Source organism: Aulonocara sp. 'chitande type north' Nkhata Bay, linkage group LG3 (assembly GCF_057382095.1).
Source record: "Aulonocara sp. 'chitande type north' Nkhata Bay isolate Kocher_YH1m ecotype deep benthic linkage group LG3, A_spYH_male_GT1.1, whole genome shotgun sequence".
Taxonomy (NCBI): domain Eukaryota; kingdom Metazoa; phylum Chordata; class Actinopteri; order Cichliformes; family Cichlidae; genus Aulonocara; species Aulonocara sp. 'chitande type north' Nkhata Bay.
In genome coordinates, this window is record NC_141346.1 from 43,393,492 (window position 1) to 43,408,470 (window position 14,979).

Sequence of the window (14,979 nt, forward strand, 5' to 3'; positions counted from 1 at the left end):
TTTATGACAGGTTTTAATGACAGTGTTGGTCAGTCTGTCTGATTAAAAGTCCTTTTTTGCAGCAAAGAAAAAGCAAATGAAATGAGACAAACAGATGGAGATTTTTATCTTATTAGAAACAAACCAGATATTGACAAAGTTTACCTTTGGATAAATAATCTGCAGTTGAAAAAGAAGATAAATCACAATATGTGTTAATGCAAAACTCAGCACAAATTGCAATAATGGTGCCTCAGGAGTGAAGAATCGTGATAATATGATATAATGGAGTCTCTGGAGGTTCCTAATAGTAAAAAGGCTTGGCATTATTATTTTTACATTTAGATCCTCCGTTTCTTTTTGCCTTCATTCTGATTGATGCCAAGTCTCGACACCACAGCTGTGACATACTTAGGGGAGAAATCATTGTGAAAACAACACACCAATATCTGAAAGGCTCAGAGAATAAAAAAAAAAAAGAATATCAGTTTTTATTCCATATTTCACATATGCACGATTCTAGTCTTTAACAGCAGAAGGTGTTATTGAATTAATAACTAGCTATCGATTAGAAAAGAATCTCTCAGGACTGCTAAGAAACTGATATCACACACATAAAAGATGCACATGTATAAGCACCCATACAGACACATTTGTTTCAGGGCAAGAATTCACAGACTCTCTGCCTCCCTGTTTCATGTTAGTCACTGTAGCTTCTTTCCAATTCAGTCGATAGGCTTCCATTAAGAGGGGGTAGGCTATCAGAGCAAACTGTGACCTCCTCTCGCCCCCTTGGAGCCCACTGGCCTGTGATGTCCGTATCAATATGATTTTCATCCCTTTGCACCCATCAGCAGCAATTTCCAATGTCCATTAGTCTCAAGTATCTGTTTCCTCCAACTTGTATTATTGATTTCAGAATGTCTTTTGTTCAGAGCATGTACTCGCATCTTTATGACAGGGACAGCTTCATACACTGGTAGACTCTGTCACTCGGACATCATATTTTCTTTATATTCTACTTACTAAATGATTTCATAACCACTCTCTCTATCTCTCTGTCTAAATGGTGCTTTTGCTTTGGTCACTGCTTGTGGATCCTGTTCAGCAGTAATCTGATCCTGGGTCAGGCTGACAGGCTAGACCAGTGCCCTTAAAGGTCAAGGCTTTTCATCTCAGAGGTCACAAAGACATGACCTGTTGTCATACACAGACGGATATCACAGCAAAAAAGAAGGACAATATGGCCTCATGTCTCAGGAGACATGTTTTCCTTTTTAAATACTTACCAACATCTGTTAATTAAAAAGTGTAATGCTGGTTTGGTCCATGAGTATCTGTCCTACTGAGAGAAGACAAAGTGGATGTGGTATTATACAGTTTTATTGGAGGGGGGGGTTACATTTATTGCTAGTTCTCCATTAAATAACCTGCTCTTCTGATATTTAGAGCTCATACTGGAGAGAATGAGTGAGCCCCCCTGTGTACTCCTTAGAATCAGGTGTTTCTATCAAGGAGATCAGAGATTAGAAGTTCAGGTGATGAAAGGAAAGTCTGGTTGGTGTGAATTTTTATTCCAACAACCTTCACAGGACCTTAGAAAATGAGCTGTAGAGATACGTAAAGTTACGCAGGTAACAGAAATGCATTTCACGATCAGCAGTACTTCATTGCAGCACATGGCAAGCATGCAAAAGACCACCTGGATGCTCAAAATATCCCCATTTATCCCAATTATAAAGCACGGTGGAGCAAGCATCAGACTCGTGTTTCTTTACAACCATTAAGGAATAAAAAACTGTTATTCCGTTTTTACCAGTTTTTACACAGTAAAACAGTGGAAAATGTGTCTTTTTTTCCTCTTTCAGGAACAATACTTGATTAAAATTTTGACTTGGGGTTTTGCTTTTTTAAATACTTCTCTGAGTTTCAAAATAAAATAACCTACCGTTCTTTCAGGTTAAGATTTTGCATTCAGTATGATACATTTTAAATCTTACCAATCTTCTGAAATCTCTCAGAAATCTGTGAGATTTTAGCAGTTTCTTTAAGCAGTTCCCAAACAGATAAGCACATCCAATATCTAACAATAGTTTACAAAACTATCTTGGGTTACTTGTATCAACAGTCTTTATTGTCTTTTAAGTACTCAGGAGAAAAAGGCAACTTTTACCAATGAAGACTGTGAGGTACAATAAAAAGCTCTAGAGCAGCTCTGCAGAAGCTATTTAAAATCCTGAAGTTACAGAAAAAATAATTCCTTAGAAAAAATATGTGCAGATGACTCACTGGTAACATCAACCGTGCCAAATATGACGCAGAGTAAGATGTTCAGAATCATTTAAAACAAATGACACTATCAGTAGTTTCACGTGTAGCAACAGATGTTTCGGGACATTGATCTTAAATCAAAGCAACAAACGTAAATAGAAATGTAGCTTGCTCTACAACGCCTTGACCTCCACTCCACTACCCCCCTCCCCTCCCCCCCACTGTGCGTCCAGCATTTCCAAAGTGTGAAGAGCATATGCCAACACTTGCTGGCTGCTCTCCACTGCTGTGACATATTTGCCACCAGAGGGGATCTTAAGATGCTCTTTGACACAGTATAGCAGTTCCTGAGAGAGAGAGAGAGAGATATGACCTTTGGCTTTATTTATGTCGTTGGCACTCGCGCGAGACCTTTTCATCAGATACGGTCATTGTAATCCCTCAGCCCCCATTCAATTTACAGAGGCACTCTGTCACTGCAGACCACTAAAGTCGACGAAATTAATGGATCAATAAGCCCTCTGAAAGCCTGGAGGAGGATCCAGATCCCACAGGTCGCTATCAAATTACAAGTCATAATGAATGGGATGTTGTTTATGTTGTAAAGTGCAACGTCACTGAGTCCTTTGAACAAACCACTCTCTGAGGAAGATCATACGTGCACTTTATAATTGTTGTTCTTGCCCTTGCGTGAACAAGCTGTAAGCCAAAACTGCTTTGTTAACTGTAAATTTTACAGTTTTTACATTGCATATTTAAAACTGACCTGGTGCATTCAATTATACATCAAAAGGTCCTGGCCAAGTTTCCATGAGAAGCTGGTGAACTTGATAAAAAAAAAAATCCTCTCTTTATTAGATTATAACTGATATATAAAAATGGATCATATCCATTTTTGTTCCTTTTACATGTAAATATGATGGCTTTCAATGATCTGGTGCTTATTTTTTTGTGTGTGTTTTAACATTTGTTACTCAAGTTTTCAAAATAAAGATTTGATTGATTTAATTTGATAGATAAATATAAGTACTGGTAACAATTTCTTCAATAGCACATTAAGAGGCATATTATACGATCACATTGTACATGTTGTGCACAGTAACATCACCACAGCTCTATACCATTTATCAAAGCACTGAGAGTGGAAGTACTCGGTGAAGTACTCTCCTGGATAGACAGGTACTGGTATAGAGGAGAAGTCAAACCTGAAACAAAGAAAACAAAGAATGCTCATACGTCATTGTTTAGTAATGGTTTAGAAACGCATCAACGCAGCATGCTTACGGGAAAGTAACAGTAATCTAATTACATTTTTTTCAATAGTAATCCCTTATTTCGCTCATTACTTGAAAAAAGTAATGGGATTACAGTAAATCGTTACTTTTAACACATTACTGCCCATCTCTGCTCATACCAAATATTGACTTTCAAGCTTATTAGAATTGTGCAAAAGTCTGTTTTTGCCTTATATACTGTATTTCCATGTTACAGTATATCACTGCACCTATTTATATCTTATCTTACTACACTGATCATAGCCTTTGTATATTTATACATGTATACATGTGTATGTGCCCTGTGTCCTCCTTAACAGGTTGGCCAGTCTTTTTGCACATACACACATACATAATTATGTTTTTGAAAAACATTTATTATCAATCTCAACTCTTTTGGATTTTCAGATTCACTATCCCCTCTGCAAATGCAATGTTACTTTTTCCATCTTCATTTGCTCCATGTGTCACGAACAACACATGTACGCACATGTTGAAGTGCACAAAGTTGTGCCTGATCATCACTGCCTCCAGCTTTGATTGACTGTGAAACGTGGATGCTGACATTGGTCAGGAGGCTTAAAGCAATATCTAAGAAACTGAGCCCCAGTGAGTATTTTAGTACAACTGATTGCGGCACAAGATGAGAAGCCTCTCACCCAACAATCATAAGTGGTTATGCCCTTAAAATTGAAACAGGTTTGTTATATATTCACCTCTGTAGAGTTGCCATTAAAGGAAGCTGTAACTGTCAGCCTAAAGTCGACATTCAGGGGAACTACAGTTGTGTGAACTTGTTGCTCGAATTCTGCTGATTCTAATGGTATTTATTTATTTATTTTACAAATTAAACTCAGCTATCACAGTTAGTGGTTTCATCAGATCTAGTTTATCTTAAGGCAGCTTTAACATAATTAGTAGTCATTATAAACCCCATCTGAGAATGCACAAAGAATGCTGACTGCAAGAGGCCTGTTTTTCAACACAGTGAGGCCACTGATGGCTCAATACCAGGCCTACAGTATCAAACAACTATTTGGGGCATTCGGGTCCAGTTACAAACAAGGACAATGTTAAATGTTTGAAATGGAAATTTCAATCAAAGTTGCCACTCTGTGTAAAAAAGATGAAACCAGATACGACACGCCATCCTCTCTGAGAGCGGAAAAAGATGATGATCATTCAGCTAACACACACTGAAGAAAAGGATAGTGCTAATATGATCACAGTCTGTACAAACTTTGGTCGTCATCTACTCTTTCTGTGCTTTGGATGTGATTTAAAATGACTCTAACAAATGTAACAGGCTTGTTTAAAAGCAGCGCTGACGGTAAAATGAAGCCATAGCAGTCGGGTCACATCTCCAGATTTGCATGCTAGATGGCATGAGAGAAACTCCCACCACAATCATCCTCTGGAACCACATGATCACTTGCAATTCACGATCAAGGATTTCAAACAATAGCACTCGGCATTCATAGATTTAGCACAGAATTGAAACCATGTGCTGTGCGGGTTACTGATGGTCACACTGGAGAAATGTGCTGACAGCTCAAGAAGGCCTTGAGGTGCACATCAGCCCTGGGTAACTCTACCAAACTCGCAGCTCTGCTTCTTTATCGAAAAACAGTCTTTGTTGCCACTGTTGGCACTTAGTCAATCGCATGTATTAGAGTACCCGCCAATGCTCGCCAGTCATTGATAGCTCTTAAGTGTGTGCATATGGAGTCTTAACTTTGTCATTCTTTGTGATCACTTTGAGATTTGAGTGGGGTTTTTTTTCACTTCTGACAGGCGAGGCTGTGGGGTTTCGTCTCAGGGCTCAGGGCAGACTGCGTGCAGCCGGTGGGGTCATTTGAACCTTGTGGTTGCAGAGCAGAGTGCTGAGACACAAAGAGCCAACACTGCGCTCACAAGTGTCCGACAGTGGGAGAGTCAGGAAGTCTGGCGACTGTAAACCCCACCCGATCCCCCGACCACCGACACCACCACCCACACACCCATCTCTAAGATACGCACGAAGACACGCCAAGCGGGCACTTCTGCATAAACAAGTCTGTGCTACCATACTTATGAGGACATTTGTGCCTTTCACTAATTTTTAACCATAGCAGCCACATATTTCACCCCCAAATTTACACTGATCTAAAGCAGTGGTCACGCCTGCACACAATCTGTCATTCAAGCGGAGTCAAAACCGTTAATCCACCACCGAAAAACAGACACAACGATAAGAAATACAAAACTATTATTATTATTATACGAAAACAATTGAGTTAAATAAGCCTTTGTTTTGATTTAATCACTTAAGAAGCACACAGAAACTAATGTTTTCCATCATATGTGAAAATATACCTTTGATTTATGTTGGATTTTTAAACCGAGACACTAGACATATAATTAAAATTATGGAATATCTCATCTAACGTTTAGCACTGCACAGTTGTGCATTTGCATCTGTTGAGCTAATCTACAAACTCTATAGACTCATTTCTAAACACACGAGTAACACCATCTATATTCCCTCATTTTAGGGCTAACACTTGGTTTGACATACAGTAAAGTGGAGCCGTGGGTGGAATATCACCACGTTTAATTTTCATTGTGTGATTCATTTAAAAGTAAAGGTGTCTATCAATCTGTTTAAAAAAAAAAAAATACACTCTGACGTGAGGTTTAATATTGCATAAAAAATTTAGAAAGCTTTGAGTTTTTGTGAGGTTTTTTTTTTGCTCTTTTTAACTTTTAAAGGGGAATTCTTCCATGTTTAAAATCTCTTCTTTATTTCATTAACATAAAAGCTTACTGTATACTGACTGCACTGCCATATCATTGCATAGATCCTTAATTATTCAGATTATGGGATCTCTGTAAAAGTTGCCTGAGATATATTATTATATGTTATAAAATGTTCTTAATAGCTGGTTAGTTGCTAAATTAAATCCAACTGTGTGGAATCTGAGAAGCATTTTTTCACTGTCACTTCTAAATATGTTAAGAATTTAAATTATAAAGGAAATTGTAAAATTGCAGTGTAGTGAATGCATTTTACACAAGCATCATTTACTTTAGTTTAAATACACAAAGGTGCATTTGGGTACTTTAACTTGACATCAGAGCAACAGTTGTGAGCTACAGTACAACTCAACATACACAGTAATCGTAGACAGGAATTTAGCAGAGAAAACAGCAGATTTGCAGGCAGACTAAAAGGGTGAATGAACAGGTTAACAGCGATGGGGCCTTGAATGGCTGTGACAGGGAGAAAGCAGCAAGAGGCTCCATCTCTGAAGGGGGAAGTGACCCGGAAACGGTGAGTAAGTGCAGCTTGCTGGACCCTTTAGGAAAAATCTCTCTAGAAGCAGTGATGCAAGTCTACCTAAACACACATTTCTCTCACTGTTTATGCACAGATGCTTTGCTCTGCTGTACAGATAGTGGAGCCACTGCTTGTCACTTATAAACCTCCCAAAAAAGTTAAGCAAATGCTCAAGACTTCAAAATAAATCTTTCTTTCTCCGTTGTAAAGAATAAAAAGAGCTTCTTTCTTGTTGAACTTTACAGTCTGTGGCGGTATTATGTGGCATTATAACACTGTGGATGCAATGGGAACATATCAGGGTGGCATCTTACTCCAGGCCACCTAAATCGTGGTGTGTTTGTTTTTTATGAAAGGATTTGGCCCAGATTAACTCGTGTGGTCTGAAAATATGTGTGTTGCTGCAGCAAGCTGGAAAATTGATCGGCAACAAGTGCTGCAGGGCGTAACTGTGCAGGAGCCAAGTCTTAATAATCACTTTTTAGTCTTTTGATTTGCTCATTCACTTACAAACTTTCTCTTTTTTTTATTTTCCATGAAATACATAATTCATAAACTTACATCTTCTGTATGAGAAAAATCTTTAACTTTGTTACAAAATTAAGAAAACTTTATAAAACTCACAGATTTGGTCAAACTTGCCGTACGAATGGACTGTTCCTTATTCACACCTAACTGTACATCACTGTAGGCTCTAGATAGATAGATAGATAGATAGATAGATAGATAGATAGATAGATAGATAGATTTTCTAAGTAAACTTTTTAAGGTTTTTTTTTAAATAAACAACTCTTTGGTTTAATAAAAAATCCTGCAATTTTTATATGCTTACTTACGTTGTTTGCAATTGTTTTTTCTAATTCAGTGTTTTCATTTGATGGTAAATTAATTTCAGAATAATAAAACGAAAGAAAATAGGCTCAACACATAAGATATCTCTGTGAGCATTTTGAATATTCTCTTTTTGTTTCCTCTTTTTTTTTTCACATCTGTGCTGAAACTGAACAGAAAAAGTTGCTTATTCTTACCAGAAACAGGTCTTTACTCATCTCAGCGATTTGTAATATTTACTAATACTGTGTCTTATGCTGAAAGTGATTTATTCAAATATGAATTTGATAATATTCATTCATCGCTTAACTTCAGAACTTACAAAATCTGCATTACAGCTATTACAGGCATTTATTTATTTATATTTGGTGTCAAACACTGTTCAACTTTGTCTCTGGAAAGTGCTTTCTAAATAAACTTCTCTTCCTTGGTTACTTTCTGTAGCATATCAGTCTAAATTAAGACAATTTATTTGAAGGTTGACAGGCTTCTACAACTTTAAATTTTCTTCTAACTAATAAATCATTCAATTTATATAAATATTTTTTATATATTTAGGATTTGGATTTTTCAATGGAGAGTTGTTACAGAGCTTTTAATTAAACACCAAGAAGTTGTCATCTGTTTAAACACATTTCTGAGAGACAAAATGAGCTTCCTGACAGCTCTGCGGAATAACAGGGGGAATGAACACACAAGAAGGCACTAACAGAGACTGTAAAGCTTCTGCAGATTTTAAAATACTTTTAGCAGCACGTCAACACAGAGGTGATAAATGGTGATCATTATTCAGCTTATGGTCTCTGCTTTTAATATTAGGGATAGCAAAGGAAACACTAACCAGCTAATTTACTTAATGAGCAAGAAAAACAGACGATTCTTTTCTTCTTCTTTTTTTGTGGTACATTAGTTAATTCGGTTCAAAATGTATAATCATAAGTTGGTTTAACTACTAAATTTACAATTCGTTCACTGTAAAGCAAATAGTGTGCCCCGGATTTCTCAGCTCTCCGTTATTGAACTTTATTTTTCTCCCTGCAGTGATAAAGTCCTGACAGTCTACTATAATCTTTAAATACGATCTAACGCTGAATAAATAATGCGAAACGACTCTTACAAAGTGAAAGGAAAAGTAGGAGTATGAGTTAATAAATAAATAAAGGATTATTAAAAATGCAATCTGGGCGTGTTTTGGTGTTATCTGTTGGGTTTTGTTGTTGTTTGTTTTGGGGTTTTTTGTGTTGCTGTTCCTGATACAAGTCAACACACATTTAAAACTGCAAATGTTACACGTTTTATTGCAAAATATGATCGTCGTAGAATAACCGTCTTCACAGTTTAACAGTCTTATAAAAGTGAAAACAAAAGATAAAAGTTGTTTTTTAAAAAAAACTAAACAATGATAAGGCCATATAAATACAAACCAAGTGTTGCTCCACAGGAAAAACAATGAACACACACAAACAGAAAGTATTATTGCAGGGTAGTAAGGCTGATGCAGCATCAGGAGTTTAACGTATGGTACATTCTTTCAGATGACATTACTGCGCAAAGGAAAACTGCTCCGAGGATTTGAACGCATGCACAATTCAAGATGATAAACTCTGTATATAAAATTCAATAATAATAATAATAATAATAATAATAATAATAATAATAATAGTGATAAACCAAAAAGTGGCGCATGCACGTTGAATTAGTTGATATGTTGACAACTCATTAAAAAAAAAGTTAAAAATGAAAAAAGGATCAGACGTATCATGCAAAAAAAATTTGGGCTGACTGTAAGTCGGAGTGTCCACGCACCCAAGAGACAACTCAACAGTCTGCATCAAAGAGGCCAAAGTATTTGCCAGTGTTAGAGAAGTAAATGTAAGGCGCGGCGTTTGCCGTCGGGTACACGACAGGGAACGGTATGGGTAACAAACATCCGCCCAGCACGCTGCTGTCTTTGTAAAAAGTTGGTAATTGCACGTTTTTTCCTGCCTCTGTAAAGTGATCGGCGGCCAGCGGGCCCTCCATGTCCGTGGACAGCTGTCTCTTGAGCTTGTTGCGGCGGTTCTGGAACCAGATTTTCACCTGGGTCTCCGTGAGCTGCAGGGAGCTCGCGAGGCACGCTCTCTCCGAGCTGCTCAGATAGCGCTTCATGTCAAAAGTCGCCTCGAGTTGAAATATCTGTCGCTTGGAGAAGATGGTGCGCGTTTTCTTCTTTACCATGGCTTTGGAGTCCACAGTCTGCTGCTGCTGTTGTTGTTGGTGGTGGTGCTGCTGCTGTGGCTCCTCAGCGCTGCACTCATTTTGCGGACAGGATCCAGCGGTGAGCGGCGGTGTGTTTCCCCCGCGCTGAACTCTGGGCTTCACTGTGAACGGAGCGACAAGATGTGCTTTGGTGCAGCGGTAAAGGCAAACGTAAAAACACCTGCGAACAAGCTCAGCAACATTCCAGTAAAGCAGACACAAACCGGCGTCCTGTAAGCGCTTCTGCATTTTCGCACAAATAATTTGAACTTTGAGCGTTTTTTAAAAAATTTTTTTTGATCTTTATCGTTGTGCTTCTAAACAGATTAATTAGCCTAAAATTTCCCTTTAATTCTATGAAATTTACAGATATGGTATTTGGGTATATCCGTCAGAGTTACCTGTCTCCTCTGTCCTTCGGACGTCCCACACATCCTCACATCGCTCCTCCAAAACATTCTTACATCCACCGTCTTTCTGCCCGTTTGAACAGTCCAAATCTCCACTTTCTTGCGGCCTCAGGTTGAGGATGTTGTCAATTGTGAAGGTCAAACAAGTGCTCCGACTGGGGGCATCCTCTTTGTTCATATTCCCCGGCATTTCATTTGCTCCTCCGAGAAACCCGAAACACCGACGTCTCTGGACGCTCCGAGCACCATTGCTCCTCGGCTGCCACTAGAGCACAGAGGAGCCGGTGCGCAGTAAATCAACGACCCGGAAGACTGCGGTTTAGCAGCTTTTGATTGGCGAGGTTGAGGGGGCAGATGAGGGCGGGATGCAGATTTACGTCTGGCTGCCATATTGGAGGTTTGTGCGCTTTCTTGCAGCCTGCTTTCCCAGGAAGTGTGCAAAAACTAAGAGTTTGGAAACCTTACCAGTTGTTTTATTTATTTATTATTTATGTATTTATTTATTTTAGATACTAAATACTTTTTAAAGTATCTCTGTAAAGAACATTAACATGTCATTTTGACAGCATTTTAACTACTGGCAGCATGAGAATTATGTAACCCGACAATGGGTTAAGGGGGCGCATAACATAGCCAAGTTTAACACAATAAGCTGTTCTAATCTCGCCTCCAACATTGCATATCTCAGCTTAACCTCATTGTTCTTTTTTATTTTCTTTGAAAATGTTACTCACACTATCAAAAACTATTCATCTCATGTGATGCCCTCTTTTCTTTCTTAATTGCCCCTTGGGCATAAGTTGGGTTTTTTTTACATTTTGAAACCCACATACAACCTAAATTCCAAATAAAGATGCCAAATAAACAGCTGATGGCCAAGAAACAGGAAAGAAACCACGAAACGCCTTGTGCATAAAATTTTATTCACATGTGAACATAGAAGTGTACAAAACTCTGTATTAAAATCATCTTAAATTAACAACAAAAAACAAAAGTGTCAGTCAATCAGTGTTGCTAATAGCCTACCCCTGCTAACAGCTATCAAAAGTCACAATATCACAAACACCATACTGGCTTTTATTTCATAAATGAGCTACATTTTAGCACTCATAGGTCACGTGTGTGGGTTCAAATTTCAGAAAGAATTGAACAGTCTAAAGCCACGTGAGAAGATGAGTGTGATGGGAAACTCAGCAGTGCAAAGAAAAACTTTTTCTGTAGCATGTGAATATAAGTTGAAAGCATAAAGTATAGAAAAAAATATACAAAAATGAACTTTTGGTCCTGATTTTTGTCCTCAGATGATTTTTCTATGTGTAACCTGATTGTTTACAGTAATTTGTGTTTTCATTTCCAGATTTTTCTTATACATTTACAAATTAATGAATTCCCAAAGTATCTTTTTCTTTGTTTGAATTTTTTTTACATCGCTTTACACACCATAAACATATTGACTCTTCCAAGTACGTGGACCCCTATATTTTCCAGTGACAGAAATCATCGCAAAATAAAGCTTTAGTTGGAAACTGTGTGACTATGTGTGTGAAATGTCCTCAGTAAAGCACAAAGAAGGATGGTGGGCAGCTTGAATGGTCCAAAAATATCCATCACAATTTCCATATTTCTAGTAATACTAATTTATTCCTGGTAGTGCTAAATTTGGTACTAAATCTTAAAAAATGACCTTTGCTTACAATAAATTGATAAAGGTTCTGCTAATGATGAGGAAGTTTAATGCTGAAAGTAGACACGGGCACCTTGATCTAAATGTACTTCCAGAAAACATCCAAAGGAAACATTTCAACAGAGGATGACAATGCTCAGTGCACTGCAGGGATGAACTTTACTGAATATTCTAACATGAACATTTTGCAGCATCATTATTTGATTCATGTGAGTCACAGGTATACGAGAGCTCTTCCACTCTTTAAGTCACACCAGCCCGGTCATCTGTGGCGTTATGAATGACACCGGATGGGTGAAGTGGCCAGACAGCGGATAGTTAACAGAGTTAGAGAAGCCAACTACTGGATGTGACACGTGGGGCAGGTTTGTCAGTGTCAGCGGGGTAGTGACGCTCTCGCGATACAACACGGGAACTCTAACCACCCTCTGGGCGGCGTACGGTGCAGTGGTGCTGCTGGCTTCTATATCTGCCGTGATCTGTCGTTTCCACTTGTTCCTGCGATTTTGGAACCAGATCTTTACTTGGGTCTCGGTGAGCTGCAGCGACGCAGCCAGCCCAGCTCGCTCCGAGCTGCTCAGGTAACGCTTCAGGTCGAAGGTGGACTCCAGCTGGAACACCTGGCTTCGGCTGAACACAGTGCGCGTCTTCTTCTTTCGCACCACTGTGATGTCACCTGAGGCCAAGAAGAAGCAGTGTCTTCATTTAAAAGTTTCTTAGCACACATCGCAACAGTAAACATTTTATGTATATTTCTAGTGTTGCATTTACAGACCATGTAGCTGTTAATTGATCAAATTCATGCTAACAAGTCTCCGGGTGAATATCTCCAAATAGGCAGTACTGCTATGTAATACAACGAACTATGCGGTGCTATTAAGCAATTTGCAATATTTAAGCTAATTTAATGTTCATATAGCATTTAGATATAAAGTTTAATATTTGTATTTTAACCCGTTATGTAATGTCTCCATTCAGTTACTAAATGTATCATCCTTTGCTTTTATCTAATTTCTACAACAAAATAAAAATCAAATCAAATAAAACATGTTGCCCTCTTCTGCTGTAACTGGCAGAGCAGGGTATGGCCCTCAGACCCAAGAAATGCTAACTGCACCCCTGCTCTCTAATGCGAACTTTTGAAAACTTGGGTCACTGCTGCTGTCAATGCACCTTATCGGAAAGAAAATGCACCTAACCAAGAAGCTCTGCAAATGCTGCTTTTTTAAAATCGAAAAAAAAAAAATTCCGCTTGAGTGAGTGTGTACTAGAACGGCGCATGCGTGCTTATAGCAGAGCACAAGACTATTTGGGTTTTTTGTGTGTCTTTTTAATGAATTACGTGTACTTTGAGCTCACCTGTGTCACAGCTGTCCCCTAGAGAGACGCAAGAGGAGCGCGTGTCTTCCTCTTCCTTCTCATCTGACAGACCGTCGCCTTCCTTCTCGGCCGGTTTGTCATTCTCCCCCGCCTTTCCCGTTAAAGTTGGGGAATCCCGTTCGCTGTTTAGCACGGGGTCTACGTGTTCGTGCGAGCGGCTGGTTTTGCAAAGAAGCCCTGCAAAGGATGTCGTGAAAAAAGAAAAAAAAAGTTACTTTAAATCATCCTACACACTGTCAGATTTGTGCACAGCGGGGAATTGCTCGCATTCATGCTGTCTGTCCTCTCCAAGATTATAAATACGCATCAGCTCTTCGCTGCGGGTCTATTTAAAGAACAAGAGGGAGATTGTTGTGAGATCGTTGTGTGGATGCCAAATGCTGTTGGCTTCTACACGGCTGATAATCGGAGAGTGAACCCTGACCATGCGTCATGTCCACTTTTGTCCCATTGAGACCCCAAAGCGAGATGCATAAATCATAAATGTTAGATGTGGGGGTTTGTGTGATGTTTGTTTATCAATAATAAAATGAGTTATATATTTTAACCCGACTCTTGTAAGCGACAAACAAGGAACAAATCGTCGAAACAAAAACGAACATTTGTTATTTTCAGTAACCTTTTCGATGGGACGAAAAGGACGGTCAGGAGCAAACTCACTTCTCGAGCAGCCATTCGCTGTGTTTGCAAATGTTCCGCTCCCGTCCGACCTGTCAGTGTCGCTCAGACGTCTCGTTTTCAGACCCGGACACATCCCCGGGTCGTGACCAGTAAGTTTGAAGCTCGGAGTCTCCGCTCGCTCCTCGGCTGAAGAACGTCTTCCTGTAGTTCCCAGCAAATTCTCAATGTAAAAAGATGAACCTCTCGATGGAGGACCGGATTTCAGTCGCGGTGTTTTATCATCCAGCATGATGACTTTATGACTCCGCCAGTTACAAAAAAAACACCCTTTTAAAATCCACCACACGTAAATTTTTATACTGTCATTCCTGGGAAGGCGTCTTATCTCGGGCCAGACGAGTCTTCTGCGCGCAGACCATCCCGACGCAGTCCATGTGAGGACAGCCTGCTACAGTTACGAGAGATACACAAAGCAAATTCGTTTCGGGTTTGAGCTGAGGGCAAAAGGCGAATAGGAATTACTCCAGGAAATACCCGGACACGGTCTCGTAGTTTGTATGCTCTCGTGTGGGCTGTGCGATAGTCTGCCTTGAGGGACCGCAGAGATGCTGTATTTAGGTCAATTACGGAGCAAACCAAGGCAGAGATACGTTGTTGTCCTCAGGGCTGGAGATGGAGAAAGCTCCATGAAGAATGGCACAGTGCACAGTACCGCCTATTGGTTACTTTTGTCCATGCACACTTTATATTTACTATTCACAAAATAACTCTGTTACACTCAGGTTTCACTTTCTTGTCCATAATGACACAGCAAAGCAAACGTTTCCCACAGAAATGCTATTTTTATATTTCATTTCATTGGTTACTAACGTCCAGTTATTTGCCTTTAGATAAAACAGGGATAATAAACATAAATAAACCGTAGTAAAACATTTCTTTTTCTTCTTAAAATAGCAGAAAAACCCAAGACTA

At 39.1% G+C, this 14,979-nt stretch overlaps 2 protein-coding genes across 2 annotated transcripts; both read right to left on the minus strand.

The window, feature by feature from the left end:
- Positions 1-8,950: 8,950 nt before the first annotated feature.
- Positions 8,951-10,576, minus strand: LOC147335802 (homeobox protein Nkx-2.3-like). Its single transcript, XM_086287551.1, has 2 exons — positions 10,314-10,576; positions 8,951-10,034 (listed from the first exon to the last, which is right to left on the minus strand). Exons 1-2 carry the CDS (start codon positions 10,510-10,512, stop codon positions 9,493-9,495), a joined length of 741 nt encoding a protein of 246 aa, XP_086143677.1. The 5' UTR covers positions 10,513-10,576; the 3' UTR covers positions 8,951-9,492.
- A 648-nt stretch (positions 10,577-11,224) lies between these two features.
- Positions 11,225-14,688, minus strand: LOC147335803 (homeobox protein HMX3-like). The gene is made up of 3 exons (XM_086287552.1): positions 14,047-14,688; positions 13,366-13,563; positions 11,225-12,682 (listed from the first exon to the last, which is right to left on the minus strand). The coding sequence occupies exons 1-3, from the start codon at positions 14,294-14,296 to the stop codon at positions 12,255-12,257; spliced, it is 876 nt and encodes a 291-aa protein (XP_086143678.1). The 5' UTR covers positions 14,297-14,688; the 3' UTR covers positions 11,225-12,254.
- Positions 14,689-14,979: the final 291 nt, after the last annotated feature.

Bases quoted from the DNA above. Each gene is read 5' to 3' on its own strand.
- LOC147335802 (XM_086287551.1), bottom strand. From the start codon at position 10,512: ATGCCGGGGAATATGAACAAAGAGGATGCCCCCAGTCGGAGCACTTGT. The intron at 10,035-10,313 runs GTAACTCTGACG...CTCCGTTCACAG, and splicing joins CCGAAGGACAGAGGAGACAG to TGAAGCCCAGAGTTCAGCGC.
- LOC147335803 (XM_086287552.1), bottom strand. From the start codon at position 14,296: ATGCTGGATGATAAAACACCGCGACTGAAATCCGGTCCTCCATCGAGA. The intron at 13,564-14,046 runs GTGAGTTTGCTC...CATCCTTTGCAG, and splicing joins AGCGAATGGCTGCTCGAGAA to GGCTTCTTTGCAAAACCAGC. The intron at 12,683-13,365 runs GTGAGCTCAAAG...TCTTGGCCTCAG, and splicing joins AGGGGACAGCTGTGACACAG to GTGACATCACAGTGGTGCGA.